The sequence below is a fragment of the Cucumis melo genome, chromosome 7 (genome assembly GCF_025177605.1).
Source record: "Cucumis melo cultivar AY chromosome 7, USDA_Cmelo_AY_1.0, whole genome shotgun sequence".
NCBI lineage: Eukaryota > Viridiplantae > Streptophyta > Magnoliopsida > Cucurbitales > Cucurbitaceae > Cucumis > Cucumis melo.
In genome coordinates, this window is record NC_066863.1 from 21,895,501 (window position 1) to 21,911,372 (window position 15,872).

Sequence of the window (15,872 nt, forward strand, 5' to 3'; positions counted from 1 at the left end):
TAGGTTTATTGCATTTTATGGTGGGCTTTTTTTGTATTTCGTATGCACTTTTGGGCTTTTACAAAATCGCTAAAACTTTTTGGTATGTACTAGAGATGTCCACGGGGCGGGGCAGGGACGGGAATTTCACTCTCCGTCCTTGTCCCCACCCCCTTATCCCATTCTGTATCCCCAAGAATTTCCCCACGGGGAACGGGGCGGAGATTCCCCACAAGTATTATGCGTGGATCAAGTTCCCCACAGGGAAATATTCCTCACTTTTGTTTTTTAACTTTTTTTTTTGTTTTTGATAAATAAATATTAATATAAATATATATGTATATGTATTCGTATGCATATTTATGTGTGTATATATTTATTTATATATATTTATCTGTGTGTGCGCGGTCGCATTGTGCATGCGTGTGTTCAAACAAAAACTATTATAAATACTATTAATATATATAGATACCATTATGGTGTGCTTAGTGGTCATACTCGTCAATCCTTTAAACATCAACATTCATGTCATGTATATACAAAATACTTATTTTTAGTGGCTATGTAATCCACCTCATGTTTGCCAAATTGCCTATGAATAATAGTATTCGGTGGATTTGTAAGTGTGAACATTATTGGTGAGATTTCCAAAGAAAGTGGAGAAATTCAATAATTTTGAGTTTTTATAATTTTCTTAATTTCTTAAATTTTATTATTTATTTATATATTATTTATATTATTACTTTAATATTTTAATATTATATTTTTCAATTTCTTTATTTTGATTGTGCCTTGTTTCACAACGGTACACAAATTTTTTTTCTTTTGAGGCAAGATGGTATCAGGGTTGGGAAATGTATTCCCCATCCTTGACCCCAATATGTCAACAAGAAAAAAATAATCTCCAATCTCTCTTCCCATTTTTCATGTGTTCAGAGATTCCTCATCTTGTTTGGGACGGTCCCCACAAGGTCTCGACTCTGCGGATTAAATAGACATCTCTAGCTTCTACTGTAATTTTCTGATTGTGCTATTTTAAAAAAAAATCCATTAATTTTCTAGCTTAGTACTTATGCAACTTCTATTTATAAATATCCGTATATATATTATATTCCCTTTCTATTCCCCACTTTTCCCGCTTCTTCAAACTTCAACCCCCATCTCTCTCTACTTTTTCACTGTTCAGCTCCTCCTCCCATGGCCTTAGCCGCCCGCCGGTTCAGCGGCGGCGTAATCTTTCTTATATTTCTGCAAATTATTCTCCGCCGTGGAGACAGTTTTTCCGGGCGGCAGAAGCCTAAGCAGTGGAACAACAATAATGCGTGTGTTTTTTACCAAGGGAGCTGGGTTTACGACGCGTCGTACCCACTTTACGACGCGTCGAATTGTCCCTTCATCGGTGACGGTTTTAAGTGCCGGAAGAACGGTCGCCCGGACACCGACTACCTTAAGTTCCGGTGGCAGCCCCGCCGCTGTGACCTCCCCAGGTATCCCTTTCTCCAATCAAGTACAACATTTCCTTTTTCTTTTTTTGGGGTTTTGAATTTTGTCGTTTTTGTTTTTAATTATTGTATGTTGTTTTTGTTTACGGAATTCGAAAATTTGAAATAAATAATCTGTATTTAAAATTTGTTGAATCATGAATGTATTTATGCTATAATAATTATAGTGCAATGAGAAAAAATAATGGATAACTACAACAAACTAGGAATAAGTAAGGACTTATTTGGAAAAAAAGGAGAATCTTTAGAATGGGTTATAAACTAATAAATATCATCCGTATATTGTTTAATCGATGAATAGATTCAACGGTGAAGAATTGCTAGAGAGATACAGAGGGAAGAAGATAATGCTAGTGGGTGACTCACTGAGTAATAACATGTGGCAGTCATTAACATGCATGCTTCACACTGCTGTACCAAATTCCAATTATACCCTTACCACTAACCATTTTCTCTCTACCTTTTTATTTCCTGTAAGTATATAAATTATTTTGATAATTATTTTAAACAATATAATATGGTTAAATTTGTTTTTCGTTATATCATTTAGTATAAAGTTTGTAATTAAATGTGGATATGTTATATATATGTGTGTGAAGGAATATGGGACATCAATAATGTACTTGAAAAATGGTTTTCTAGTGGATTTAGTTGAAGAGAAAATAGGGAAAGTGTTAAAATTGGATTCCATTAGTAGAGGAGAGGAATGGAAAAGCGTTGACTTTCTGATTTTCAACACTTATCATTGGTGGACTCACACTGGCCATTATAAAACGTAAGTAAAACTCTTTTATATCTTCATTCCCAATTTGCCCCTTTTTATAAAAAAAAAAAAAAAAAAAAATAGAAAAAATCTTTTTCAGAGGATTCCCAATAAAAGTAAATAAATAAATAAATTGATTGGTTTGTAATTGTATTAGATGGGATTTCTTCCAAGTAGGAAGCAAATTGGTGAAAGAAATGGATAGAATGGAAGCTTTCAAGATTGGTTTGACAACCTGGGGTAAATGGCTTGATTCCAATATTAATCCTTCAAAGACCATTGTTTTCTTCCAAGGTGTTTCTGCGGTTCATATTGAGTAAGTGTTGATTAATTATTTATGAGATTATATATACACTCACATGTTAGCTATTAATTCTTTTATTTAAGTTTTTTCTGATGTTTTCTAAACTTCAATTTTTCACAATCAAACACAACATTTATTACTATTTCTTTTTATAGTGGAAATGATTGGGGAGAGATATCGACAAAGAATTGTCAAGGAGAGAAGCAACCGATAAAAGGATCATCCAGGGCCAAGCCTTGAAGGGGAAGCCATAGTGAAGAGCGTACTAAATGACATCGTCACACCGGTCTATTTACTTGATGTCACATTGTTGACTCAACTAAGAAAAGATGGACATCCTTCCAATTACACTACTTCTAACAGTTCTACCCCTCTTCTTGATTGTAGTCATTGGTGTCTTCCCGGTGTACCTGATACTTGGAATCTTATTCTTTTTGCTACTTTATTTCAAAATTGATCCCTTTTACTTTTTGCAAAAATCACCCTTCTACATTTTTTTCATTATTACTGTTTTTGCTTCTATCGTAGGATGTTGGTAATTATTTATTTATGTATTGTTAATCTATTTAGAGTAAATTATTTTATCAATTATGTTATTTCTTTCCAACTCGTTTTTAGATGTTAAATATAACAAACACAATCTCTCACATTTTATAAAATCCTCCACATTTTAGTCCTAAGAGAATTGGAGGTGATATTCTAAGAATAAGAATAATTATATATTTTTTTGAATTTAATTAAAACATCACTTTACATATCATTAAAATTTGAATCGACTATAAACTTTATCAATTACATCAATTTACATCTCATCTTCACTTTTAATTCTATCACGAACAATTCATTTACATTTTCATTTGAAAATTGGTATAGGATTGATTTTACTAATTTGAATAGTTTATACTCATAGATATAGATATTTTTTTTTTTTTTTTGTTTAAATGGGAAATTTTTAACCTTGATTTTAGTTTCACTCTTCAAGTCTGAGCTGGTTGGAAGAAGCAAGCACAGCAGAAACGGTTGATTCTTGACTCCTTAAAAATCAAAATATCTTCTTCTTCTTCCTCTTCCTCTTCTTCTTCTTCTTTCTTAGTTCTTACTTACAGTTATTTACTTGACCAACACTCAATCACATTCTTCCCTCAGATTCTTCGGTATTTAAGGTCCATGGCTTTGATGATTTCTTCAACTCTCCCTTTTCCCCTTCTTCTGTCTCCCAAACGCCATCAATTTCCCCTTTTACCTCTTCCTCTTAAACCCCTAATTCCCAAATCCAACCCTAATCCTTCCTCCCAGATGGTGGTCCGAGCCCAGAGCTTTCACACCCTTGCATCCGGTGCTTTCAATCTCCTCCAATCCAATCCCTCCACTTGGCAGTCTGCCCTTCTCAGCAACCTCCTCATTTTCGTCCTGGGTTCCCCTATTCTCGTCTCGGGCTTGTCTCTTTCTGGCATTGCTTCTGCTTTCTTGCTTGGTACTCTCACGTGGCGTGCTTTTGGGCCCTCTGGTTTCCTTCTTGTTGCTACCTACTTCGTTATTGTTCGTCTATATCCCCTCCTTCTCCAATTCCACTTTGCTTTTGTGTTTGATTGATTCATTCATTGGCGGTGTCTCGTTATTTACCATTTTCTTTCCTGGATTTAATTTGTTGTTTTATTTGTTTTCATGTTTTTGTTCTGGCTGAGTGGTTTCGATTAATTTATTTGTTTTTATTTATTGATTGTTGTTTTTATAGTGATTGAATAGTTCTACTCCGTTTCAACCCTTCTCTTAGATGATCACTTCGTTAACAAAATAGTTCAGATTTTTGTGATGGAATACTTAGAATTGCTGCCGTGAATTGATTCTTAAAGTGCTGGTCTTCGAATCTTCATGTCAGTAGAGCTCATGAGGTTCAATGTTGTTGTAGTGCTGCTACTATTGCTTATATTTGTCATTAAATTTTCGCTTTCCTCAAAGGGCTTGTCTCAAACCACGATTTACCGACACTTGAGACGCATATGAATTCTTAAAATTTTCTTGATCACGTTTGCTCTGTGTTTGAGAAAATCTTTATTCCTATACAAGTACATTTTTCCCTAATCTTTACATCTGCTTTGATAACTGGAAGCTACAGAACAGTCTCTTTCAGCAATTGTAATAATACTCCTGCTGAATGCTGAATTTTGTTTCGTAGGGAACGGCTGCAACAAAGGTCAAGATGGCCCAAAAGGAGGCGCAGGGAGTAGCTGAAAAGAGAAAGGGGAGAAGAGGACCTGGTAGTGTTATAGGATCCAGTGCTGCTGGTTGTGTTTGTGCTGTGCTCATGATTAATAAAGTTGGGGGAGAAGCATTTTCTCAACTTTGGCGACTTGGTTTTGTTGCCAGTTTCTGTACTAAATTGAGTGATACTGTCTCGAGCGAAATAGGGAAGGCTTATGGTCGGATTACGTAAGTTTGCTTTTAACTTTCGATCTTTTGGAGTTTCAGTAGTCTCATCTTTTGGTCTTTGAGTTTTCCATTTTGTTTCTCTTTTTTTTTTTCACTAATTACCAGTTGCTTAGTCTTCGTTATATTTATAATGAACAATGTATATTATACATGGAAATGGGAATGTAAAATCTATTTGAACCTTTTCAGATCTAGTTATATAAGGGGGTTTGTAACCTTCATCCTCTTGGGAGAACATGCAATATGTTGCACTGATGATTCATTTATAATCAGGTACCTGGTGACAAATTTTAAGGTAGTTCCTCGGGGAACAGAAGGGGCTGTCAGTCTCGAGGGAACCTTTGCTGGACTCTTAGCAGCAATCACTCTTGCATCAGCTGGCTGTCTTTTGGGTGATGTAATCACTTTTTATAGTCCCTTTTTCTCTATGAACTTTTCATATTCTAGTCTTGCTAGAAATTTCCTAGGCATTCTTTGCTTGTGTTTCTGCTCCTTTTGTTTATTTTTTCCTGAGATATACTACCAAATCCTTTCGTTCCAAACTACTAATTCCTACTTTTTATGCACAGTGAGACTTGATTTTATTATCATATAAAAGATAGCAATTTTTATTAAAGTAGGCCCCTTTTAAAAAAAATAAATAAAATAAAAAATCAATTTGTTTTTTAAATTGATAGTCTATATTTTCTCCTCATCCAACCTCAATAAAAAGCTGAACTTAAGCTTGGAAAGGAATCTTATTGAACCTCTGTATTTGATTTCCATAATTTAAGAACTCTACTTGCTAACTAAAGGTGCCTTTCTTATTCAAATGAGGCCCTCTCCCTCATTATATCTTTATCTTATTTTTGGAGACACATTTAGATTTATCTTTGGACGTTGATGCAGGTAACTGCACCTGAAGCTATTGTATGTGTTATAGCTTCACAGATAGCTAATCTTGGTGAAAGCATCATCGGTGCTGTTCTTCAAGAGAAGGAAGGATTTCAGTGGGTAAGTAACTGAAGTTTGTGATCTCACTGATTGCTTTAATTTGATTGTGTTCATTTTGTTACTTTATCTCTTCTACTGTCATTGCCTGCTCTCATGAATTGTCTGGCTTAGTCATCACGAATGGTGGGCTCATGTCTAAATGCAACGGCTGAAGGCCTTGATTATTTAAATCTTAAAGCAACTGGAAAATGACTAGGTAGATAAAAAGCATTCAGATATGTGTTAAAAAACTATCTAGACCAAGAATGGCCAATGCATTAACCCTTAGAGTTGGAAAAGTCCAACTTTTCTTAAATCAGTGATCGTGCTACTTCCTCTCCCCTCTGGGCCAACAACATCTCTCCTATCTCCATTATTGATATGGTTTTTACTTCTTCAATCTGCCCGGATCTGAAGACATACTTCTGATTCTTTCCTATTTTGTGTGCAGCTCAATAATGACGTTGTTAATGTTATCAACATATCCATGGGCAGCATTTTAGCTGTCTTGATGCAGCAACTTATACTTGGTCACTGACATTCATAAACGGATGGAATTGTCTCACCTTCAAGAGTTCAGTTGATGATCTCTTATATTTTCCTTCCATTGACAGAGAAAGAAAATGAAAACTGCAACCGATGGATGAGAACATCAATCGTCCTACCCTCGGAATCATCACGAGAAATTGCTTCGACTCAATTTTTGGCTTAAGAATGGCCACTGGGATATAGCAGCAGTGGGCGAAGTGCAGTTATAGGGCAATTTGTGGCTTTTAAGATGGGGACCGTAGATTCTCAAATAAATTTTAACCTCTAAAATTACTTTGTAGCTAGTTATATCCCTTTTCTCTTTTAGTGTAAGAATCAAATCATTCATAAATGTATTTATAGGTTATGGAAAAATTGCACCGCTCTTTCATATTTCTCGATTCTTTGAAGTTCATAGGGAAGTGACTGATATTTCCAGCGGGGACACTTCTGATTCATTTGGGAACGCCAATTTTTTAAATTAAAAGTTTTGACCAAGTAGAAGTTACTAGGGAGATCGACTGAGATCATGCCGAACTGGATGAAGTCAGAAGGCCTTAATTATCAATAAGGTCTAACTTAAAATCTTCGGTCTTCACTTCCTGTCTTCTCTCTCTTTAGCGTTATATCAGCTTTTGGAAATTTCGTTTTCTCTCTCCACTATTCGCCTCTCCTACAAAATTGACGAAAGGACCAAAGTAATCTATAGATATAATAAAAAAAATACATACGTAATATATTTATGTTTATTAAAATGTTATGATTTTCAGTTTTCAAACGCATCCAACAATTATCGTCTCCAACCAAACATTCAAGTAATTATTTTCAAATCTTCCAAAAAAAAAAAAAAGGAAAACAAAATGGCGTTGATTTAATGTTGTGTGAAGAGTGCCAAGTCCTAGCATCGTGGGGCATTACTTTGCCCTTGCCTCGATTATGCTATTTTCTCTTCCTTTTGAAGTATCGAATGTCTTTTTTTTAGCTTATAAATGCTCTAAATTAATCTCCAATGACCGTGATACTCCTTAATGCTTGTATTACTCAAGATCCTACAAATATAAATATTTAAACACATTAAATATCATAAATGACTAAGATTAGAGGCACTGGAATAGCACGTTTTAAGTATATCAGTTATACACTTCATTATTATCTCTCAAATGACTATTAAGGTAATTATAATAGATAATAATTTTAAAAATAATAATTAAGTATGTAGCAACATTTTAAAAAGATATTATAAATATATCAAAGTCTACTTTTATCGTTCACAGACTTTTATGTATAAACCAATATTTGTAATATGATTTATCATCGATAGTTCTTAAAAAGGTTTTTTTTTTTAATATTTGCAATTTTAAAAAAATGATAGTTATTTTAGAGAGGTTTCAACTAAAATAGCTTAAACTGCTATATGATATTACACAATGAGCCTTTATTTCTAATATATTACACAAAAATCCTAAATAGGTTAACATTTTTCACAAAAGAATAGACGAATTTACCTTATTATCCAAATTTCATTAATCTTAACCAATATTTTTCTTAATTATCAACGACCATATTTATTATATTAATTGTAACTTTCTGAATTATTAATATATATATATTTGTATTTATTAATATAATATTTATTAACTTTAGAATGATTTAAATATGGTATATTTTATTATCTTATATGGTAATAATATTTTTAATTATCCTAAAAAATAAATATTTTCACTTCATGTTCAACCAAAAGTTAATTTCTCACAATTATCAATTCCGGTGCCGACATTCTTCTTCAATTTCTATTACAAAAGAAAAATTGTTCTTTCTTCTTCCCTTCTGATTTGCTTCTTTTGATATAATTAGTCTTTTTTATTTCGTATATTATTTATTCTTCTGTTTCGTAGCATATATTTTTTTTCCTTCAAAATTTTGTTCTTCCTTCTTCCGTTTCGTAGCATGTATTTTTTTCCTTCAAAGATTTGTTCTTTTTTATTCCGTTTCATAACATATATTCCCGTAATGTTCCTCATATTTGGATTTTTTCTTACTCAATTTAACAAATTGAAAACACGACCTTTCATTCATAAAATATACAATGTATTATGGGAAATTGTATTGGGTGGTACAATAAAAATCTAATTTAACAATATTAGCACTAACCTTTTCAATTTTGCAAATATAGCAACTTTTTAATTTTGGTTGTTATTTCTTATTTATTCTTTTCATTATTCCAAAATTGCCCTTCTCTGTTGTTTTCTCTTCCTCTTTCGTTTTTCTTTATTGTTCTCCTTCATTTTCCATTTTCTTCTTCTCTTCTCTTCTCTGTCGTTCTTCTTCACCATTTCTCCTACTCACCTACTTCTCTTCTCCTCGTCTTCTTCTGCCTCTTTTCCACCATTCTTCTCCACCATCGTTCTCTTCTCTCTTCAGTTTCGTTCTTTTAGATTTCTCCCTCTTCGCTGGCTTTTTTTTTTATCATCTTTTCCTCGTCTTCTTCTCCTAGTCTCCTCATTTTTTCTTCAGGGAAAACAAGAATTATGTATGTATTTCTTTCCCTTTTTTGAAGCCTTAATATTATTTCTATGAATTGCTCATATATTATTTATTAAAATTCGGACTACGATTTGTTCTTCCTCATCTCTTTTATTTGTCCCTAATATCTTTTATCGAAAGGAACTTTGTAGATCAGTTTGGTTTTATTTAGTTACGTTCGGTTCTGTTTTTTTTTTAATTTGTATCAGTTTTTTATATCAGCGGTATGATATACTTATATTATATGTATTAGTTGACTGATATACTTACTACGTGTTTTTTATTTTTTCAAAATTGTTGCAGTTCATTGTAGTTATGGTTAAATTGGCAGTAATTGTTTTTCAGAGTGGTCAATGGAATGAGCAACATTACTACGTGGATTACAAAACAAATTGTGTTTTGGTTGATGAAGTGATATCATCATTTGATTCTTTTGTGAACTTGATTCATACTGAAATTCAGATTGAGTCATGTATTGAACTTTCATTTTTAATTTGTTGACTATAGGCGATAATGATGTTCAACATGTTATTAAGATTGTAAACATACCATAACAACTGTATTGACAATACATAAAGTGTATCATGCTTAGTGCATCAGGTGTATTTAATTAATTGAGTGTATCAATAGTTTCGCAAGTGTATCAACAACATATCAAATGTTTCAAACTAATAATATGTATCAATGAAGTTTAGCAAGTGATTAAGTGTATTACATTTATCAAATGTATTAGCAAACAAACAAGTGTATCAACGATATATGAAGTGTATCATTCTTAGTGCATCAAGTGTATTTAATTGATTAAGTGTATCAATAGTTGAGCAAATGTACAAAAAACATATCAAGTGTTTCAAACTAATAATATATATCAACGAAGTTTAGCAAGTGATTAAGTGTATTAAATCTATCAAGTGTATCAGCAAACAATAACAAGTGTATCAATGATATATAACGTGTATCAATGATAAATAAAATGTATCATTCTTAGTACATCAAAGTGTATTTAATTGATTGAGTAGATAAACAGTTGAACAACTGTATCAACAATATGTCAAGTGTATCAAACTAATAATATGTATTAATGAAGTTAGCAAGTGATTAAGTGTATTAAATTTATCGAGTGTATCAGGAAACAATAACAAGTGTATCAACGATATATAAAGCGTATCATTCTTAGTGCTTCAAGTGTATTTAATTGATCGAGTATATCAATAACATATCAAGTGTTTTAAACTAATAATATGTATCAGTGAAGTATTAGAGAGTTAAAAAAAAGTGTACGAGGAGTACATCAGCAAAACAAATCAGGTGTATCAACAGTATATATTGGTGTATCAACCGTATAGATTCGTAATTTCGTATTTTTAAAATGCGGGCGGGGCTTCAATTTTGCTATTTTAGCAAATGTAAAAATGATGTGCTATGAGCCTAATTTATGATACTATAATTGTCATATTTGCAAGAGCCCCATGTATTATTTCATATATACTATTCATAAATCAATTTCATACATCCTATTTTTCGGTAAATGTATGTCAATTTATATGTATTATTGTATATATGAAGGGGTATATATACATTAAAGAACAGAACTGATATACCATATTTTTTGAAAACTGTATATCAAGATATATTTATAAATTGTATATATCAAGTGGTATGTATCTAAATGTAATATTACATAATCGAAGTTTAAAATGCTTTAGGAAATCTACAATGTAATGGAGTAAGGGAAAATATGAGGAATTGAGGAATACAACTAACCAAAAGTATGAGGATAACAAAAAAACGAAATAAACTGGGAATCGGTGAAGAACGAAATCAGAATCGGTGATTGAGGAATAAGATTACGTGAATAAGGAAACTGAATGTACCAGAATTGAAAGAATGTTGCAATTTTTCGGTGATACAATCGGGCTTACTTGAAGAAAACATATGATATTCTACAGTTACTTGATGTACATATATATATATATTATGGTAAATAAGAAGGGGTATATATCTAAAAAAACATAACACACAGATCATATTCGTCAATTACTGTATCTCAATTTATACGCATTATTATATATATATGAAGGGGTATATATAAACTAATTCACATAATAGACAATTGATATTCCTTGGGGACTATATGTAATAAATATATGCATTTATATATATATGAAGTGGTATAAATAAATATTTCGGAATATATCGTTAAACGTTCTAGGAATACTACAATTTAATGAAGTATAGAAAAATATAATGAATTAAGGAAGACAATTAACCGGATGTATGAGAACGAAAGGACGAAATAAATTGAGATTATGTGAATAACAGAATCAGAATCGATGATTGACGAAATATAAGTAGATGAAGAATGAAATTTGATGGAATTGATGAAGAAATTCAATAACTTTCCGATGGAGGATGTACTCAAATTGGTGGAGAAATTGGATAAATTGTAGACGACGGATGTAACAGAGAAGAATGACTGTTGACGACGGAGATGAGGATGTAAGAATTATGCGGCTGATGAATAATTAAGAAAGAGAATTTTGAAAATTATTTTTATATTAAAAGATATATTATTTGATGATAATTTAAAATAAATTAGATAAGGTAACGTCTTTTCATTAAAATAATTAAGATTTTTAGTTCTTTTCTTTTATGTCGAAGTTAAAACATAACATTTATTTATAGGTTGGGCTTACCGGCCCAAACGAGCTTGAAATTTGGGCCGAACAGGGTTTTTTAATGGGCTCGCGGTCACCACCACCGTATATTTCCGTTTTCCCAATCGGAATTGGAATTCAAAGAAGGCGGCTGCCTTATAAACCTCCATTTTAAGATCTTCATCTCATTCCTCCGAATTCAACCAATCCTTACGATTTTCCGTCTCTTTTGACTCTTCCTCTTGCTGCGACACGGTCCGTTTCTAAATCTCCGCTCTTCCTTTCATTAACTTCTCTCTTCTCCTTCATTTTCATATCGCTTCCAATTTCGGATCTCTTTTGGTTTTTGCATGTTACATGTATATGTTCATAGACTCACGCGCGCGATTTCTTTGTTGATTTATCGTGCTTTTGCTGATTGTTGGGATTCATAGATGGATATATTATTCGATATTGCTTGCCAATTTGATAATCTTTTTTACCATGCATCCTCCTGTTGCATTCATTTAAGATTTTTCGCGTAGATTTTCCATTTTCAATCGTGCCCGACATTAGCTTTTTTGAATTGTGAAAGTTTCTGGTTTTTTAATTGAATTTTCTTATTTGCAAATTGATCGTCGTTGCCTAATTAGTTTTAGTAGACTAAGAAAGAAAAGTTGTTATTCTTTTACAACAATTACTAATTTTTGTTGTTCTTCCGTGTATTATTTAATGATTTTTGTTGTTTTTTTTCAAGATAATTGACTATAAGGAAGATGGGAGGTGGGTTTAGAGTCCTTCATCTGGTCAGGCCATTCCTTTCGTTTCTCCCTGAGGTGCAGAGTGCCGATCGGAAAATTCCATTCAGAGAGAAGGTCATTTATACTGTCATCGCACTTTTCATCTTCTTGGTATGCAGCCAGCTTCCTCTGTATGGGATTCACTCCACCACGGGCGCAGATCCGTTTTATTGGATGCGTGTTATCCTAGCTTCCAATCGTGGTACCGTCATGGAGCTTGGGATCACCCCCATCGTCACATCTGGGATGGTGATGCAACTCCTCGTTGGATCCAAGATTATTGAAGTCGACAACAATGTGCGGGAGGATCGTGCACTCTTGTAAGTTCTTATATATTTATATAGACACACACGCACGAGATTTGTTTGTTGATTTACCGTGCTTGCTGAATGTTGAGGTTCATAGATGGAGATATTATTCGATATGGGTATGCAATTTTATGACTTGTGTTGACCATGCATCCTCCTGTTGTATTCATTTAAAATTTTTCGCATAGATGTTTCATTTTCAATGTGCCCAGCATTAGCTTTTCTTTATTTTGAAAGAATTTCGTTTGCTAATATTTGTTAATTTACATTTTATAAATGCTTTAAGAATCATAGATTTCATTAAATGTTTTGTTTGAAGAACTAGTTGTTACAAAGCTGCAGTTTGTAATTGAAGTTCGATGCATCATGCATGCTATAGTGTATTTCTTTAAGTTATGCGTATTGTTGAACAATGATGACTTGAATTACTGTGCCTGCTTTTCTTGTTGATTTAGTGCGATGACGTCTGTTATAAGAATTTACTTACAATGATGACGTTTGTAGCATTTCATTTTTCATAAAGTTATTATTATTATAGTTGATCGTGAATGCATTGAAATAATGTTTCCTTGTTGTTTGGGTTTCCATATTGCTAGTATGATTCTTTTTCTGATCTATATTCACTTTTGCATTCTAATTTAACTTGTATACATCTTTCTCCAATTATTTTCCACTGTCAGAAACGGTGCACAGAAATTGCTGGGCATCCTCATAGCCGTTGGTGAAGCGGTTGCTTATGTTCTTTCCGGAATGTATGGTAGCGTTAGCCAACTTGGGGTGGGAAATGCTATTCTTATAATTGTTCAGCTGTGCTTCGCCGGTATTGTTGTCATATGCTTGGATGAGCTTCTCCAGAAGGGATATGGTTTAGGATCTGGAATTTCCCTCTTCATAGCAACGAACATGTGGTAAGTTCTGGTTCTCCTACCTTTCTGTCATCCTTTATCATTGAACTGAAGTGTTGACATATTTTCTCGTTGCTGTCATTAATGAACTTCTCAAAATTGTCTGGATTCTGCAGTGAGAACATTATTTGGAAAGCATTTAGTCCGACCACAATTAACAGTGGACGAGGAGCTGAATTTGAAGGAGCTGTCATTGCTTTATTCCACCTGCTGATTACCCGGACGGACAAGGTTCGTGCATTGCGGGAAGCATTCTATCGACAGAATCTCCCGAATGTGACAAATCTGCTTGCTACGGTTTTGATCTTCTTAATTGTCGTCTACTTCCAAGGATTCCGGGTGGTTCTGCCTGTGAGGTCAAAGAACTCCCGTGGACAACAGGGTTCTTACCCAATTAAGCTTTTCTACACCTCCAACATGCCTATCATTCTTCACTCTGCTCTTGTTTCCAACCTTTATTTCATCTCTCAGGTAAATTGATTAATCTCCTTTGATGCACAAATGATGTACACTTTTCGAATGCCTCCTCCTAACTGATTGCATGGAATTATTGTATTTGCAGTTGCTGTACAGGAAGTACAGTGGGAACTTCCTGGTGAATCTTCTGGGTATATGGAAGGAATCTGAGTATTCAAACGGCCAATCTGTCCCTGTTGGTGGCCTTGCTTATTACATTACCCCACCATCAAGGTAATATCCTCAATTTCTCCCTCTCGTGTACTCTATATTGCCTATCACATATGTTCTCTCTCTCTCTCTCTGTGTAACATGTGACGTTTCTTCTCACAGCTTAGCTGATATGGCAGCCAATCCCTTCCATGCTTTGTTTTATCTCGTCTTCATGCTATCAGCATGTGCACTCTTCTCTAAAACTTGGATTGAAGTTTCTGGTTCCTCCGCCAGAGATGTGGCCAAGCAGCTGAAGGTATCATTTTGATCCTGTGTGCTTCCTTTTAGTGAATATTTAAATTAAACCCTTCAGGCCTTGGTCTTATTTATTTCACAAAATGAAGTGTTGAATTAAAAAGTCTGCCCACTGTAGTTTAAGAATTGAAGAGAGTAACATTCAATTGAGCGATTCCTGATTTACCAATGCTTTGATTTGCAGGAACAACAAATGGTCATGCCTGGACACCGTGAATCTAACTTACAGAAAGAGTTGAACCGTTACATACCCACAGCGGCAGCATTCGGAGGAATGTGCATTGGTGCACTGACCGTGTTGGCTGATTTCATGGGAGCAATAGGTTCTGGAACTGGAATTTTGCTTGCAGTGACAATTATTTATCAGTACTTCGAGACCTTCGAGAAGGAGAAAGTCAGCGAATTGGGTCTGTTTGGTTTCTAAATTTTTTCAATTCGGTTTAAGTTATAAACTTTTGGTGGTGCCAAAGAGCTCCCTGTCAATTTTGGTGCCTTGGGATTTTCACAAGCCTCTAATTGTATGAATATTTTAGATTAGAAACGTTACAAGTTTTGAAGTAAAGTATAAAATTGATATATTTTAGCGGAACTCCTTCATTTAGAGCCAAACATCTCTAATAACATTAAAATAGTTTTGTTTATTTTGAATTTTGCTTAATTAAAACATTTTTATATAGTTATGATTGTGTCAAATTTCATAAATAGTTTATAGACTATATTTTTCCACTCTGAAAAAATAATATGTATCTATTTATTTTTCTTGATAAGCTAAAAATTTTAATGCAGTAATAAGATAGGTGTTTAAATTAAAAAAAATATATATATGCCAAAATCTAAAAAGAACACCAACTCATACTTGTGTCAATATTGTAGTGATATTAATTATTAATTAGATTTGATAAAAATATAATTATCAAGTAAATGCCAAAAAGAGTAAACTAGCACATGAGATCTTCTGTTTGAATTCATTTTCTTTGCAAGTTACCTTCATCCCTAAAAGGTATGCATTTGGTTTTAAGTTTTTATTTAACTTTTTAGCTTTTGAATTTTTAAAATTAGGTATAAAAAGTCTTTATAACAATTTTATCGTCCTTATTTTAAATTAGAAAAATATTTTTTTTATAAATGATTTCTTTTTCCTACAATTATTTTTAAACTTATTTTTATAATTCAAATTATCATATATAATTATGAAAAATCTATATGGTTAAGAGATCTCAACACCTTTTAAACATATACTAAACTAAGTGAGATTTAATTTAAGATTGAACCTAGAATTAGAAAGTAATTTTCAACTT

At 33.0% G+C, this 15,872-nt stretch overlaps 3 protein-coding genes across 4 annotated transcripts; all 3 read left to right on the plus strand.

The window, feature by feature from the left end:
• Nucleotides 1–791: 791 nt before the first annotated feature.
• On the plus strand, nt 792–3,027 carry LOC103492934 (protein trichome birefringence-like 42). The gene is given in 6 exon segments (XM_008453506.3): nt 792–1,466; nt 1,783–1,954; nt 2,081–2,256; nt 2,402–2,560; nt 2,704–2,766; nt 2,768–3,027. Coding segments are annotated over 6 exon segments (1,098 nt in total). The 5' UTR covers nt 792–1,176; the 3' UTR covers nt 3,006–3,027.
• A 377-nt stretch (nt 3,028–3,404) lies between these two features.
• LOC103492936 (protein VTE6, chloroplastic) lies at nt 3,405–6,853 on the plus strand. Its single transcript, XM_008453507.3, has 5 exons — nt 3,405–4,087; nt 4,725–4,978; nt 5,252–5,375; nt 5,867–5,971; nt 6,402–6,853. Exons 1-5 carry the CDS (start codon nt 3,716–3,718, stop codon nt 6,486–6,488), a joined length of 942 nt encoding a protein of 313 aa, XP_008451729.1. The 5' UTR covers nt 3,405–3,715; the 3' UTR covers nt 6,489–6,853.
• Nucleotides 6,854–11,780: 4,927 nt separating this feature from the next.
• Nucleotides 11,781–15,163, plus strand: LOC103504391 (uncharacterized). 2 transcript variants are annotated; one of them, XM_051087005.1, is made up of 7 exons: nt 11,781–11,913; nt 12,395–12,757; nt 13,426–13,653; nt 13,767–14,121; nt 14,213–14,340; nt 14,440–14,575; nt 14,759–15,163. In XM_051087005.1, the coding sequence occupies exons 2-7, from the start codon at nt 12,414–12,416 to the stop codon at nt 14,996–14,998; spliced, it is 1,431 nt and encodes a 476-aa protein (XP_050942962.1). In that variant the 5' UTR covers nt 11,781–11,913; nt 12,395–12,413; the 3' UTR covers nt 14,999–15,163. The 2 variants fall into 2 exon arrangements, with proteins under 2 accessions (XP_050942962.1, XP_050942963.1); XM_051087006.1 differs by having other exon boundaries at nt 11,907–12,017.
• Nucleotides 15,164–15,872: the final 709 nt, after the last annotated feature.

Bases quoted from the DNA above. Each gene is read 5' to 3' on its own strand.
- LOC103492936 (XM_008453507.3), top strand. From the start codon at position 3,716: ATGGCTTTGATGATTTCTTCAACTCTCCCTTTTCCCCTTCTTCTGTCT. The intron at 4,979-5,251 runs GTAAGTTTGCTT...ATTTATAATCAG, and splicing joins AAGGCTTATGGTCGGATTAC to GTACCTGGTGACAAATTTTA. The intron at 5,376-5,866 runs GTAATCACTTTT...ACGTTGATGCAG, and splicing joins CTGGCTGTCTTTTGGGTGAT to GTAACTGCACCTGAAGCTAT.
- LOC103504391 (XM_051087005.1), top strand. From the start codon at position 12,414: ATGGGAGGTGGGTTTAGAGTCCTTCATCTGGTCAGGCCATTCCTTTCG. The intron at 13,654-13,766 runs GTAAGTTCTGGT...TGGATTCTGCAG, and splicing joins TTCATAGCAACGAACATGTG to TGAGAACATTATTTGGAAAG. The intron at 14,341-14,439 runs GTAATATCCTCA...TTCTTCTCACAG, and splicing joins TACATTACCCCACCATCAAG to CTTAGCTGATATGGCAGCCA.